Source organism: Ursus maritimus, unplaced genomic scaffold, assembly GCF_017311325.1.
Source record: "Ursus maritimus isolate PB19 unplaced genomic scaffold, ASM1731132v1 scaffold_29, whole genome shotgun sequence".
NCBI lineage: Eukaryota > Metazoa > Chordata > Mammalia > Carnivora > Ursidae > Ursus > Ursus maritimus.
Window position 1 is genome coordinate 3,526,468 of NW_024425452.1, and position 15,372 is coordinate 3,541,839.

At 48.2% G+C, this 15,372-nt stretch overlaps 1 protein-coding gene across 2 annotated transcripts; it reads right to left on the reverse strand.

The window, feature by feature from the left end:
- Positions 1 to 1,781: 1,781 nt before the first annotated feature.
- On the reverse strand, positions 1,782 to 15,372 carry MRPL14 (mitochondrial ribosomal protein L14). Of its 2 annotated transcripts, XM_040643532.1 has the most exons (4): positions 15,225 to 15,350; positions 6,467 to 6,550; positions 4,409 to 4,487; positions 1,782 to 2,248 (listed from the first exon to the last, which is right to left on the reverse strand). In XM_040643532.1, the coding sequence occupies exons 3-4, from the start codon at positions 4,477 to 4,479 to the stop codon at positions 1,882 to 1,884; spliced, it is 438 nt and encodes a 145-aa protein (XP_040499466.1). In that variant the 5' UTR covers positions 4,480 to 4,487; positions 6,467 to 6,550; positions 15,225 to 15,350; the 3' UTR covers positions 1,782 to 1,881. The 2 variants fall into 2 exon arrangements, with proteins under 2 accessions (XP_040499466.1, XP_040499465.1); XM_040643531.1 differs by lacking the exon at positions 6,467 to 6,550 and having other exon boundaries at positions 15,225 to 15,372.

Below are 15,372 nucleotides of genomic sequence, written 5' to 3' on the forward strand. Positions count from 1 at the left end.
GCCCAGTGAACTGAGCCTCCTAAGGGCTTCTACTCCCCTCCGTCACCACCATCGCCACCCAACTCATTGTCATCTTCACAGGGTCTGCCGCAAAGCCTATGCTACCCATTCTGGCCTCCCTTAGCCTCTGTCCACAGAGCAAATCTAAGCAGATCTCCTCTACCACCACCCCACCCCACATGCTCAATAGCGCACAACAGTATGCCGATGCCCTCAGGACAAGGAAAGCTGCCTGGGGCTGACAAGACCCTGCCCAGCCTGGCCCTGCCCCTCTCCTCCCCTCATCCTGCACCACGCTCCAGCTCACTCTCCCTGCTCCAACCATACTGGCTTTTTCAAGTCCCTGGTACGTATCCCATTCACTGCTGCCACAGGGTTTTTGCACATGCTCTTTCCTCTGCCTGGAGTATTTTTCCCTCCTCTCTTGCCTAACTAATGCCTATCCGTTTATTTTTGCTAAGGTATAAAGTACATAGTGTGCACTCGTGTGTGCAGCTCAATAATGCTTTCCAGATGTGTCCACTCCCATAACTCCCGCCCAGATCTAGACTGAGAACGTCTCCAACGCCCTTACGTTTCCCCTCTGCCCCTTTCCGGTCTGCACTCCTCCCCAGCCCCAGGTAACCAGTATGCTTCTATCACTTCTATCCACTCCTCAGAAAGCAGCTGATGAGACCCTTTCTCGGGCAAGCGGCCTCCAATCCCGCAGACAGAAGCCTAAACCCGCGATCCCAGGCACTCTCCCACCTGAGGCTCCGCATCCGAGCACTTAGGCGATCTGTGTCGATTCTCCCTGGGAACACTGCAAGCTCCGTGAGGGCAAGGACCTCATCTACTCGCACTCTCCGCTGTTCTTCGGGGCTGGCGCATGCAGGGTAATAACAACAGAAATTAGCCAGTACCTCCTGAGTGCTTATTATTGCCAGGCACTTCGAGGTAACTACCTCACGGAATTCTCCCACCATTCCTACCAAGTAGGTGCCATTACATCTACATCCCCATTTTACAGAGGAGGAAACTGAGGGACAGAGAAGTTAAAAAACTTGCCCCAAGTCAGGAAGCGGTAAGTGGTGGTCAGGATTCACACGCAGGCAGTCTGGCTACAGAGCCTGTGCTCTTGATCATTATGCTACCCTGCCGCTCGGAGGCCGCGGGAACAGACAAGGAGTGTGTGCCCAGGATATTACGAATGAGTAAATGAATGGATTTATAGAAGAGATGAGGAGAGCTCATTCAAGGAACTGAGGGAGCCCCCAAGTCTCCCCCAGATCAACAAATAAATGGACTCACCTGCACAGGCCCAAGATCAGGTCATCTGCCAAAGAGACAGGCTCACCCGTCTCCCCAGCCGTCACGGGAAGAAGCTCGCTGCTCCTGAACACACGGGAGTGTCCTGGGCCCTGGCTGAGGGTTCTAGTGAAGCCTGAAGGCAATGTTCCACTAGACGAAACAAGTCCCTCTGCCCTTACTCATGCTAACCTGTGACCTTCCTAACCATTTAATATCTCGGGCCACCTGACACAGAAAGAGGATACTTTGAATGGCAAAACAATTAACATAAAAAACAAAAAAGCTTGCCTGGTTAGAAAGTGACTGAGTCCAACTGTACGCCTGTGAATTAGCATTTGGTCTGTACCTCCATTTTCCAGAGCTTGATAATCCCGGATGAGCTCATAGGCTATCTCATGCCATCTGTGTGACCAGACAAAGGTAGGTCACCTTTTAACTGCTTCAGTGACATTTACCTCATGACCACATCCCAAAAAGCTCAGGAGGAAACATACAGGAAGAGGTTTATTATTTCACAGGACACTGTTCCCCGCCATGGGGCCGCAAGCTCCCTCCCATGAGTCCCAGGGCAGCCGGCGGCCTGAGCCCTGCTCACACAAAGCTCTGAGCAATGGCCAACACCTTGGAAAATTCGCCTTCCCTCTGGCGTAGGCTGGTGGGGATGGGTATCTTAATTCGGGTCCCCACAGGGTTCCCATTGTCCTCGATGAGGACCACATTGTTGGAGTCAAACCTGGGGGTCATCCGGGGACCGGGCATGCGATGCCCCACAATGAGTGCCTTTTTCTTCTGTCCCTTGATGGCCAGCAGTACCCGGTCGCCCACCTTGCCCACCCCATTCTTGGTATAGACGTGGATGCAACAAGGAGGCCGATGGTATGGGGTATTCCCCAGGGCGCTGTTGTCCACCACACGGACCCGCGTCATCTTCTGAATTGCACCGAGGCTCCCAGTGGTGCTGGGGAAAGAGAAAAAAAGTCTGAGGTCTGTATTCTCCTGGTCAGGGTGCAGACGCCTCTGAGGGCAAGGCCTGGGAGAGATCACACGATAGCAACAACACGCTGAACTGAGCAAAACCCAGGGCCCTGACCGAAAGTCAGGTGCCCAAGACAGCTTCCTCACAGTCAAAAGCTTCTGCTGGTGGGTCAACATCTCACTTTGGAGGGGTTTTAAAGAGAACCCAATTTTCTGTTACAACGAACTCCATGGTAGCTTAACTGAAAGCCTTTGGTATCCAAAAGAACTCTGAGGATTAAGGGACTATTTTACAGTCCAGGCCTCACCCATTGCCTAGCCTGTAAAACCTGCTCCCCCAGAATGATTCCAAGATTTCCCATCTATGTGTCGCTGGGAACCAGATGATATGTGTGAGTAGGTTTGCTAAGGGAGTCCCCTGACATAACAGAAACCAGAAAGAAGTCAAGGTAACGATCTTGTGTTTCAGTGCATTTTTCCCCACTAGATTGTAATTTTTTTTAAGAGTACCTATTAAAGGCAGATAAGCTATTATTAAGCAGTCTGATAACAACAGGATTTTTTTTTTTTTAATGTAAAGTCCTGGGCCTTTTTTTTTTTTTTTTTTTAAGATCTTATTTATTTACTTAAGAGAGACAGTGAGAGAGAGAGAGAAAGCACAAGCAGGGGGAGTGGCAGAGGGAGAAGCAAGCTCCCCACTGAGCAGGGAGCCCAATGAGGGGCTTGATCCCAGGACCCCAGGATCATTACTTGAGCCGAAGGCAGACGCTTAATTGACTGAGCCACCCAGGCGCCCAACAGTGGGATTTCTATTTTCCTGATGCCAGCACCTTAAGTGCTATTCTCCAGGGTAACCCTAGGCTCTCCCTTCGCATTCTGCATGCCTACACTGGGGCAATTTTATTGATTCCCTTTGCTTCCAACTAGTAAATTCCATCTCCAGCCTCACTTCTCTCCTGTATTCTAGTCCTGTATTTCCACTCTAAGCTCCCCACAACATGAGCCACTGATACACTAGGTCCCACACGGACCTCATCATCTTCCCTTGCAAACCTCCCCATGCTGCTGCATTTCTTATTTAGATAATGGCCTCTCCAGCTCCCAAGCCATAAATCTCTCTCCATCAACTGCCTTGGCTGCCAAGTCCTACTGATACCACCTGTGAAGCCCCTCTGTCCTCTCCCTCCACCCCCGCCCACACTTCCTCAGTTCGGCAGCTTTCTCTCTTACACCAAGACTGTTACAATAGTGTGCGAACTGGTTCCGTATGCCTCAAGTTGCCAGCCAAGAGCTCTCTTTTAGAACATAAAAGTGAGACCACTCCCCTTAGAACTGTTCAGTGGTCCCCCACTGTCTACGCTGTCAATAACCTGGCCCCCACTTACCTACTATCTGAGGGCCACAATCTCTTACCACTGATCAGAGTGGTCTGTGCCCTCCAGACACGCCACACCTCTCGGCCCTCCCCAGAGGCCTGGACGGGGCCTGCTCCCACTTCCCTTCTGGGAAGGCCGCCTCTGCTCTCCCTTCCTCCTCCTCCATTAGCAGCTCCTGTCTCAAGCCATCCAAAGCACCGTAAAAACCTCTATTATTATACTGGTCACATTTCCTCGGAGTTATTTGTTTCCAAGTTTGCTCCTGTGGCCAACTGTGAAGACTCTTTCAGGACAGGAAGCAATTCTTATTCATCTATGACCAACCCTAGGCGCAGTGCTCAGTAACCGCCAGGGAGTGACAATAACGCACCCCGTGCTCTGTGTCCTGGCTTAGCATCTAAAAAGAGGGGAGGCTGTCACACTTTTATCATGCATGAGTTTTGGTTATATGCATGTAACATTTTGAAAAGAGATTCTGTTTTTAAAAGAGAAGGTTTTCATGCACGGGAGGGAATGATGGGGTTGAGAGACGCTGGAGTCACTGCAAGAATCCAGCAAGGACTGAGCTTCTTCCTCTACTGCAGGCCACTTCCTACCCCACCGCCAACAGCAAGGTCACGTCCTTACCAATCCTCTTATCCAACCTGACCAAAGCATTTAGCTTTCCCACATGCCAAGCCCACCTCCCTTTCTAGTCACCCAACAACACCCAGCCCTGATGAGAGGCTTACTCAGACACAGCTTCAAGAACCGAATGGGAAAGTTACCTGAAACGGCGCTGGCTGAGCGCTCTCCTTGCATGGGCGAAGGGGCCCCAGAGCCCAGCACAGAAAGCCATGGCAAATCCTGCAGAAAAAGAGGGGAAAGGGTTTACTTCTAAGTCAGTGCCCTTACTCAGAGCCAGCCTGCCGGGGACTTGTGTGGGAGATGGTACTTCTAGCATAAGATCATTAGTCACTAAATATAAATCTTAGTGGTTAAAAGATACGCAGATGATTAGATGGAACTCCAGTGACAGTTCTGCTGATTCATATTCTAACTGGGGTCAGAGAGCCGGCACGGCCCGCAGCCGCTCTTGCTATAATACAACAGCACGGAGGCTGCCTTCCTGGTGACATCACTTCCACAGGCAGGAAGCAAGCAGGAGTCCTCCAGTACACACCCGACCAGGGACCCCTCCCCAAGTCCTCCACAGAGGAAAGCCTGCACGCTGGTGCTGCTGGTGACGCTTGGGAGCCTCCTGAGACCAGAGCTTTCACTCCCTGCAGGTAGACTACCTGAGCAACTGCCACATTGTCACCACGTCACCTTTCCCCAAATAAAGGAGCCAGAACACCTGGGCAGCTCAGGGCTAGCCAAGTAGGGCCAAAGGATGCTCCTGCCAAGTCACCGACCAACGCCTCTACTTGGGTCAGTCTCCCAAACAACAGTATTACACAGAAAACCTACCTGCCCACACTACAGCCGAGAGCGGAATTTGGGAGAGCAAGCTGGAGGTAGAAGAAAACACACTGACCCAACGCCAGGGCCTCCAACTTGCAGAACCCCAACCCTGCGGCTCCCTAGCACCAACAAATATGGCAACCCCAGCGGCCTACAACACCCGGGCATCAGTTAGGGGCATGTCGAAGAAAACCCCACAGCCAGCTGGCAATTCCAGGGGCAAGACACGCCTGTCCTATCCAAATGTTTGGCTGCAGAGGGCCTCATGGAGAAATCTGCTGAGAAAGACCTCTACCCCTGCAGTATTTACACACAGCCTTCCCTCACGTAAGTTCAAAGCACCTCAGATAAGATTTTATTTAATAAGAGTGGGAGGGGGAGCCATTATTTACTTCCAAAGAAATATCCAGACACACCAAAAATGCTTATTAAAAACAATTTAGACTCAAATCATAAGCTTAGTCTCCAGCCTTTTCCTTAAGACAACCCAAGAAGCAGTGGCCAAAAATAATCAGAAAATTAAATGAAAAGAAGGCAGCGACCTTATAGAACTATTAACATCTGACACACCGAATCAAAGACTATCAGATGAGGCCAGCTTTACCTTTCTAGCCAAAGCCAGGTGACCCTGGACAAAGAACTCTGAGCTTCGGTTTCCCCATCTGCAACGTCTACTCCCAGCTGCTCATGGGATAGGCCGAGCGAAGCACAGAGCACAGTGCCCGGTACTCAGTACCTACTGGCTGTCTCTGTCACCATCGTTGTCGCCCATCCCATCACACCTCCTCTCACAGATGAGGAAACGGAGAGACAGAGAGACGGCTAGCCACGTGCAGACCCAGAACCAGAACTGGGCCTGGCCTTGGCCCAAGGGTCTTCCCCCACACCCTACAGCTTCACCCGCCATACAAAGCTCACGTCTCACAGGGGAGCTGAGGGTGAGAAGCAGCTTTAAGGGTCATCTGGTCTGCTTCTGTTTTCTTTATGAAAATTTAGCCCTATAGTTAACACATCAGGCACTAGACTAAGTACTTTACGTTACCACCTCATTTAAGCCTCCCAAAAACCTCTATGAAACAGGCATTAGTATTAGCCTCATTTTACACATGAAGAGTAATTCTCTAACTGGCGAGGTTAGGGAATTCGCCCACGGTCACACAGCCAAGAGTGACAAAGTTGAAATTTGTTCCCCAGGAATTGGCTTCCTGAACCCATGCTTTTACTCAACAGTTAACATGGCTTAACTTTAAATATTAATATTTTTCCAACTGTGAAATCATCCTTGTTCCATCACTGATAATCACAGACACATTTTTCTCATGCCCAACTTAATGCTTGCTGAATCAACTGAAACGTATAAACACCAGGTGAAAATTACTCACTTTAATCCAATTTAAGTTTTGAGGACAATGTGTAGTGTAGGTGGCAGAAGAGCTCCACACTCTGAGCAATAACTGAAGATTGGCCTTAAGGGGAGAAGAAAAAAAAAAAGGTCTCTGAAAAGCAGTCGGTCTGGTCCAGGCTGCAGTGACCTCCGATCTCAGCCAAGCTTTCCCATCTGACGCTGGCGGGGCCCTTGTTCTCATTCCCTGGGAGAAAAGAGGCTCCTCAGCGCCTCCACAGAACCCTCAAGATTAGCCCAGCACCACCCACCCACATTCCCTCTCCTGAGAACTGCAACACCCTGCCTCTCCACACTGCACCTCTTCCTCAGTAACACTTACGTTAGCCAAGGACTGCCGAAGTGCTGGGGGCTTCCCAGAACTTTCCCGACTTGGTACAACAAACCCACGATTCGAGGCACCTCTCTCAAATCTGCTGGGCAGCCTGGGCACAAACCCAAACCCAGACCTCCTCTCCGTGCCTTGTTCACAAGCCACCCCCACAACCTATGCCCGTCTCTGCCCGGCTAAACCTGACCCAGCGCCAAATGCGTCTTCCCCAGGAAGCCTTGTGTAAAACTGCAGCATCACCTGCTACCCCTCCTGCACACTGAGGACATCTGGGGAGTCCGCGCTGGGGGAGCTCTCACAGCTCCAACGTTCACCATCCAAACTCAGTCAACTGCATACATTTGGATACTTTTTTTCAGAAAAGGCTGAAAACCCTTAACATTCTAGTTCTTTTTTTTTTCTTTTAATTATTTATTCATTTGACAGAGAGAGACAGCCAGCGAGAGAGGGAACACAAGCAGGGGGAGTGGGAGAGGAAGAAGCAGGCTCCCAGCGGAGGAGCCTGATGTGGGGCTCGATCCCAGGACCCTGGAATCACGCCCTGAGCCAAAGGCAGATGCTTAACAACTGAGCCACCCAGGCGCCCCCATTCTAGTTCTTGCTACTCACTCTCCAAAACTCAGGAGCCAGAGGTCTTGGTAACATGCCATCTGAACTCAGACCGGAATTCAGAGATCATAGAGACTCAGATCATGAGGATTATGTGTACTGCCATCAGGCACAGGAGTAATACATTCACATCTCCAGGAGGTACTTCCATTTTCACAAGACAAGGTCCAATCCAGACTTTCCACTAGCTCTTTAGCGGATCTGATAGTGATCTCCACACCCAAAGGACTTGAGACATCAAATGGACAGCAGTGAGCATTCCCATGAACACAAAAGCACCAAATATATTCACTTACTATATGCATATCCCTTATTTCTTTAAATAAATAAATAATCAATCTGTGGTCCCCTCCACTCCCACCCCAGCAGGTCTTGAGAGAGTAGGAATGCAAAAAATATTTGCGGAATAAAATAAATGAGGTAGCCAACAGAAAAACAGATTCCCCTCACCCATGGCTCTACACAGACGGAGAGCCAGACCGCGTAGAGCTCTTATGCGTGCATGAGGAAGCAGGGCATCACAGGCACACATGCTTTAGGAGAACCATGATGCCGGTCCTGGGGGATTAGCCCTTGCCATGCTTACAAGCCCCTGGAATCATCTCCTGGGCCTGGTGCCGACAATGCCCACTGTGGAAAAGCACCTCATCCCACCACTAAATAACTGGTTTGGAGCAGGCCAGAGTAGTGGAAGCAGCAATTTACTTCAAAGCAACTCCAATCGACCTTGATGCTATTTCCCAGCACAAATCCATCAGCAGACGCAGGCCCTGATTCACTCTAGGGCAGTCTAGATATAATGCTGTTTCACAAGCAGTGTCATTCTGAGTCTCCTGTTTGCCCAGGAAGCTAACCCCAATGGTATTTCCTCCTCCACAGCACTCTCACTCAGAGGCCAGGTATTCTGTAAACTCCAGTGCCAGCGATGGCTTTTCATGCCACTTCCTGGTCAGCACCAAGTACTGCCCTCCAGGTTTAGGATATGAATCACAGGGGCGCCTGGGTAGCGCAGTCGTTAAGCGTCTGCCTTCGGCTCAGGGTGTGATCCCGGCATTCCGGGATCGAGCCCCACATCAGGCTCTTCCGCTATGAGCCTGCTTCTTCCTCTCCCACTCCCCCTGCTTGTGTTCCCTCTCTCGCTGGCTGTCTCTCTGTCACATAAATAAATAAAATCTTTAAAAAAAAAAAAAAAAAGGATATGAATCACAACCTCTCCGGACAGGGGGAAGGGGAAGCAAGAGAAGGAAGGAGGGAGGAGGGAATGAAAGAGAGAAATCACTGAATACAATCCAAGAATTGTGCTCATTTTCCATCCTGGTTTAGCTTTAAGATCTCCCTTCTGTTTTGAAGGCCAGGGAGGGCCGTAAGCGTCAGGGACACACAGGTGAGTCTTTTACTTGACATCACCTTATAGGTCCCACTGGAAATACACTCGGTGAGGGCAGGGACCAGGCCTGCACTGCTCAGCGCTGCACACTCAGAGGGTTCAGTGCAATGCACATGAATCGAGTTTACTAAGTATCTGTTAAATGAAAACAATTCAATCTGCAATTACAATTCATGCTTCAGTTCGAGAGAGGCTCCATGCTGGGGGGTTGGTGGTCTTTCTTGTGTCCTTCACTCAGGCTCCTAGTGACTTGGGGAAGCCTCTTAGACACAGGGAACTCGTGTTTAATGAATTTTAATAAACAGAGACTGAGCTGGAAAAGCAGACAGAGTCTATACCGCTGGCGCTTTGTAGAAAGCAGGAATGTACCACTACTTGAGCAAGAGTCAGCCAAATGGTATACTTAGTATCACTGTTTCCACCTAAACAATTTCCATCTTTAAGTGCCTGATGTGTTATGTACATTTAAAGGCCTCTCGAGGCACCTGGGTGGCTCAGTCCACTTCTCCCTCTGCCTCTCCCCGTGGCTTGTGCTCTCTCTCCCTCATTCTGTCTCTCTCTCAAATATATAAATAAATAAAATCTTTAAAAAAAATTAAAAATAGGGACGCCTGAGTGGCTCAGTTGTTAAGCATCTGCCTTCAGCTCAGGTCGTGATCCCAGGGTCCTGCGATCGTCAGGCTCCCCGCTCCATGGGGAGCCTGCTTCTCCCTCTCCCATCTCTCCCGCTTGTGTTCCCTCTCTTGCTGTCTCTCTCTGTCAAATAAATATTTAAAATATAAAAAATAAAGGCCTTGCAAGGGGATGGGCTCCAAAGAAACAAACAAAAAAAAAAATCAAAAGTTCAGCACAATCACAAAGGCATGTTCAAAGGACGTTGTCAGTAACTGAAAAGAGATGCCATACAAATGCAGGGCCCAGTCACAAAACGGAAAAACACCTAGGGTAAGGATAGAAGTGTCCTTCTTAATTAAAGCAGAGAAAAGCAGAAACCTACCAGCTTCCAGGATTCAAAAAAGGCACTCCCCAACCCTCTGCCCTATCATGCAGACATAGCCCCTCCCATCTCCTGCAGGTATTGCCCCAATCTTTCTGTACCAATAAGTACTCTTATTGGTTGCTTAAAAACTCATTACTGTTTTATTGTACAATTAGTCTCTTTTAGGAAGTTTTGTGGGTTTTTAACCTCACACAAGTAGAACACGTTACAATTCTCAGAGTACTCTCATAGATCGTTTTGTTGGATGACTCCCTACTTTTTCTTTTTTTTTTTAAGATTTCATTTTTAAGTAATCTCTCCACCCAACGTGGGGCTCAAACTCACAACTCGGAGATCAAGAGTTGCATGCTCTACTGACTGAGCCAACCAGGCACCTCCGATGATTCCCTCGTGAGCACCCAACGGAAACCTATAGACAAATAACAAAGAACAACAGTCTGCAAGGGGTTGAATCTGCTAAGGGTTTTGAATAATTCTGGGGGCTCAATAAAGTACCATTTTGCAGATGAAGAAATGAAGTCCAAAATGCTAAGCAACTTGTTGACTGTCCAAGGTCAGAACTCTGTTTCTATTGCACCTACACAGATAACATGGCTGCTTTAACCACTAATAAACTTCACAGAAACACTCATGCCATGCAGAGCGTAAGCACTCCTTCTCCTCTGTCGAATCTTTTAAAACTCAGGAATTAAAAAGCTGTCTTTTTTTTTAATTAAATTTTACTTAGTTAACAGTGCAATATAGGTTTCTGGAGTTGAATTCAGTGACTCATCATTTACATACAACACCCAGTGCTCATCACCAGTGCCGTCTTGAATACCCATCTAGCCAATCCCCCACCCACCTAAAAAGCTTTTAAAAAAAATTTTATTTATTTTAGATTTTTAGAGAGAGAGTGTGCATGCGCGAGTGAGGGGAAGGGGAAGAGGGAGAGAATCTCAAGCAGGTCCCCCCTCCCCCGCTGAGCAAGGGGCCCCATATAGGGTTAGATTCCAGGACCCCAAGATCTCGTGCCCTAGAGCCAAAACCAAGAGTCCGACGCTTAACTGACTGAGCCATCCAGGTGACCCTGTCTTTTCAACAAATATCTGTACGACACCCAGCCCAGCCTAGGACCAAAGCTGAAGCTGATCTGATTCACCTGCCAAGGTGTCAGTTTTCACAGCATCACTGTCAATAAGCAAAGCACTGGGTGTTATACGCAACTAATGAATCATCGAACTTTACATCGGAAACCGGGGATGTACTGTATGGTGACTAACATAATATAATAAAAAAATCATTAAAAAAAAAAATAAGCAAAGCATCCCTCCACGGCACAGCGGGCTCTTTCTACCAAGTCCACCAGTGAGGACCCCATTTCTCAATTTGATTCACAAAGATAAATGTTTCCAGGGTTCTTGTCCCATGCTTGTTTGTTTATTTACCTTATGCTCCACTTGGTTACAAAAGTATTTAAAATAGTGGTTCCTTAATATACACGTCAATTCTCAATTATTCAAATTGGCTTTTCAACGTGTGGATTTTATCTATCCTGGCTTTGCTCCCCCTCCATCCCTACCTCACAGGTGTGCAAACAGCTACAGTCCCAGAAATAAGTCTGTAACAATCTTGATATGGTCAAACTCAGAAAAACTGTACAAGGCAAAGTTAACTTCCACTTAATCACGTACACATTTCCTTCCCATTAGCACCTCTACTGGGCCACTGGCAAGGAGCCAGGTTTATGGAGCTGTCAGTTGGGCATGCGGGCAATAGAGAACGAAAATCCTAAGGGAGCCCCTGGACTCAAAGACAGGATGCTGCTGACATTCTCTGGGACCTCAGTAACTCTCTGTGAAGCAGGGGTCCAAGGGAAGAGCAAAGAGGCATGCAAATGAAAATGCTTTGGCTTCCCTCATGAAAGGGGCTGTCTTCCAGTGGGGAATCCCTCTCTGAACTAACCAGTAGGTACCAGGTCTGCAGCATAAGCAGTTTCCCAGATGTTGACCGGGGAGAAAAGCCTGACTCACTGATTCTCAGGGCAGCACCATGGGTGTGTCTTTAAAGATCCCTCAATCTTGAGGCACCTGGGTGGCTCAGTCAGTTAAGCATCTGTTTTTGACTCAGGTCATGATCCTGGAGTCCCAGGATCCAGCTCCCCTCTAACCCCCATGCATCCGAATCCAGCTCCCTACTCAGCGGGGAGCCTGCTTCTCCCTCCCCCTCTGCCCCTCCCCCCTGCTTGTGCTCTCTCACTCACTCTCTCTCAAATAAATAAATAAAATCTTTAAAAATAAATAAATAGGGGTGCCTGGGTAGCGCAGTTGTTAAAGTGTCTGCCTTTGGCTCAGGGCATGATCCTGCTCCTCCGCTGGGAGCCTGCTTCTTCCTCTCCCACTCCCCCTGCTGTGTTCCCTCTCGCTGGCTGTCTCTCTGTCACATAAATAAATAAAATCTTTAAAATTTTTTTTAAAAATAAATAAATAAAAATAAAGATCCCTCTTCTCTCATCTATGGAACATAAGAACTAGGAAGATCGGTAGGGGAAGAAAGGGATAAAGAAAGAGGGGGTAATCAGAAGGGGGAATGAAACATGAGAGACTATGGACTATGAGAAACAAACTGAGGGCCTCAGAGGGGAGGGGGGCGGAGGAATGGGATAGACCAGTGATGGGTAGTAAGGAGGGCACGTATTGCATGGTGCACTGGGTGTTATACACAACTAATGAATCATCGAGCTTTACATCGGAAACCGGGGATGTACTGTATGGTGACTAACATAATATAATAAAAAATCATTAATTAAATAATAATAAAAAATAAAAAAATAAAAAATAAATAAAGATCCCTCACTCCTAAAAGTGTTTTTCACAGGTTAAAGTAGACATGGAGAAGTGCTTCTTCCCTTTTCTAAAGACACAAATGATTTTTAGAAAGCTTTTGACAGGGGGACTTTCCCACTGAGTTGTGCTTCACTAATACATAAGCCACCTGCTGCCTTTTCAAACAAGAACGTATACTGTCTGACCCAGAGCAACACTGCTGGACTCTGAATCAGTCCTTTCATACAAACCTGCTGTCATTGCTAACACACATGTACGATCGCACCAGGGTGAGCTACAACCCAAAACCAGCAGCCTCTAAAATAAAAGCTAACTTGTAACTTGATTTTTGAGACCATCAAAAAGAGACCTTTGGAGGCCCCAAGTCCCCCCAGAGCCATAAGAACTATCCAAGTAACAAAAACAATAGGAAAATCCATGTTATGTGGGTCCCCCAACACAAAAATGGGACAAGATAGGCTTAAAAGAACTCTTACATCGTCTAAGATTCTAAATGTTGAGGCGAGTCTAAATAATCACGTTCAGTGCCCAACAGAGTGCCACCTGAAAAATGGACTCCATCCCAAAGATTTTACCCCTGATATTCAGGAGCCATAATAAAATATTTTGGCCACTGTTTCTTCATGGATTTCACAGTGCGTTTGATTCAATTATCATTTCAGGCTTTTTGAAAAGTTCCCTCTTCTTTCTGTCTGTTAATATGTGGTAATCTTAATCAGGCACAGGCAGAAATAGACCAGGAATCCCCCACATGTTCAGATTAAAAAATAGTAATACATAAGAAATACCATGTAGTGATCCTCAGAGATCCACTTCCATTATAAATGCTTTTGGCAATGGATCACACCAGCTTTACAACCACAAAATCAACACAATATGGGAAAAGTTCCATAAGATATATACATCCAAGAAGCTCTACGGGTTGAATGGACAATTCCATCTAAGAAAAATAAAAGCAAAAAAACGGGGCGGAACGCTGTTCATCTCAACTGCTTGCTCCTACCCAAAACAACTCTCAGGATCCAAATCTACATCGACTCTTCCCACCAGGGAGTCTACCAAAGACAATTTCACCCCATCCTCCTTTCTAACCTTTCTAAGTAAGCCACCCACTTCCTACTCCAACAAAGTGCTTGTTCTTCAATTCCATGTATTTCCACGAGTGAAGAGTAAACTGTCTTTCTTCTTGGGCAGTACCTCCCCTAAAAAAGAAGAGACACACTCCATTCTTTACTGTATGTTCCCAGTGTGCTGAGTCCTTGTATACAATTTTAAATGACTGAACGCTCAGATTGAGGAAGGCAAACAGGACACGGAAGACCAATGCATCTCGAAGTTTTCTGTGACACACAAAAACACACATAGTATAACACCTAACACATTCATATACATATGTATTCCTGAAGTAAGCATCAAGAAACAATACTTGGTTTACTAAGTACAATGCACTCTGGTATCTTTTTTTTTTTTTTTTTAATGATGGCCATGATCCACTAACCTGGATGCCAGCTAACCAATGGGACTCAGCTTGAATAGGAGTTCAGTCTGAACTGCAATAAATCAAACCTCACAGCTGCATTCCACAATGAACCTTTCTCCGCCTTCTACTAATGAACCTTTTAAAAAGTCAGCCGACAGCAGAGACAATGACCAATCACAAGAATCAGACACAACCTGGTAGGCAGGGCCCTTCCTCTGTCCAGCAGCCAGGGTTTAAGTAGCTTCCAATCTCCCAGGTTTTCCCAAGTCACCCAAGGGTACTGCATCCATATGCCCTTTTGTTACCCTGTTTATAAATTCAGTCCATTCAATCTCTTAGGATGACAAAGCTCATTTATTGCCCACTATGGAAAGCAATACTTCCTTTTTGTCCCCAGGCTAACTCCCTTCAAACCTGAATGAAGAGAGCCTTCCAGGAACCCAAAATTCAATCAACAGGTTGGTACTCTGCGTGCCTTTGTGATCTATTTGTGTGGGTGCTATACAGGAGTATGTATGCACACACATGCCTGTCCCTCTCTTTCCCTCTCTTCATCTTTCCTGTCTTAGTCCCTGGCTGATGCAGCCTCTGATGAAATGAGAAACCTGGGAACCCCCTGGAGCCGGTGGGAGCCACGCATTGGCATGACAGTAAAAGCCGTGGACTCACTCTCCACACCACAGAAGCGCCTGGCAAACGAGTCACAAAGTCATCTGAAGACCCAGGCGGAGAAAAGGAAGGGAAGACGAGAGAAGTAGACAAACCCCAGGAGCCGCGGCAGGGTGACGGCTGAAGCCACCTCGCAAAGGCTTGACCGCAGCCCACCCCTCCCCAGGCCGGCCTCACATCCCTGGAAAGGCACGTGAGCGCAGGCGGGGGTCGCGGGATGCAGAGATGAACGGGGCCCCCGCCGCCCTTGGGGACTGGGAGGGGAGGGGAGGGTCGGGGACGGGGCAGCCCCTCTGCCTTCAAGGGGCCCACTACCTCCCACTCCAGCCTCTCCCCTACCCACCCCGGGGAGTGCGCCTCCCCTAATGCAGGGAAGGAAGAGAGCGGAGAAAAAGTTAGGAGCCTGACGCCCTTTCCCCCCAGCCATCCTGCCATACCGCTCTCGCCGCCCGGGAATATCCCGCCGCGGGCCTCTCTGGCTCAGCGCCGCCTTCTCCCCCCACGCGGCCTCTCCACTGCGCCTGCGCGCCCGACCCAGCCAGGCGAGCGGCTATCTGAGCGTGCGCGCGCGCCTTGCGTGTCCTG

Coding starts and splice junctions, on each gene's coding strand:
- MRPL14 (XM_040643531.1), bottom strand. CDS start 4,479: ATGGCTTTCTGTGCTGGGCTCTGGGGCCCCTTCGCCCATGCAAGGAGA. Junction 2,249..4,408: donor CTCAGCCAGCGCCGTTTCAG/GTAACTTTCCCA, acceptor CTCTTTCCCCAG/CACCACTGGGAGCCTCGGTG.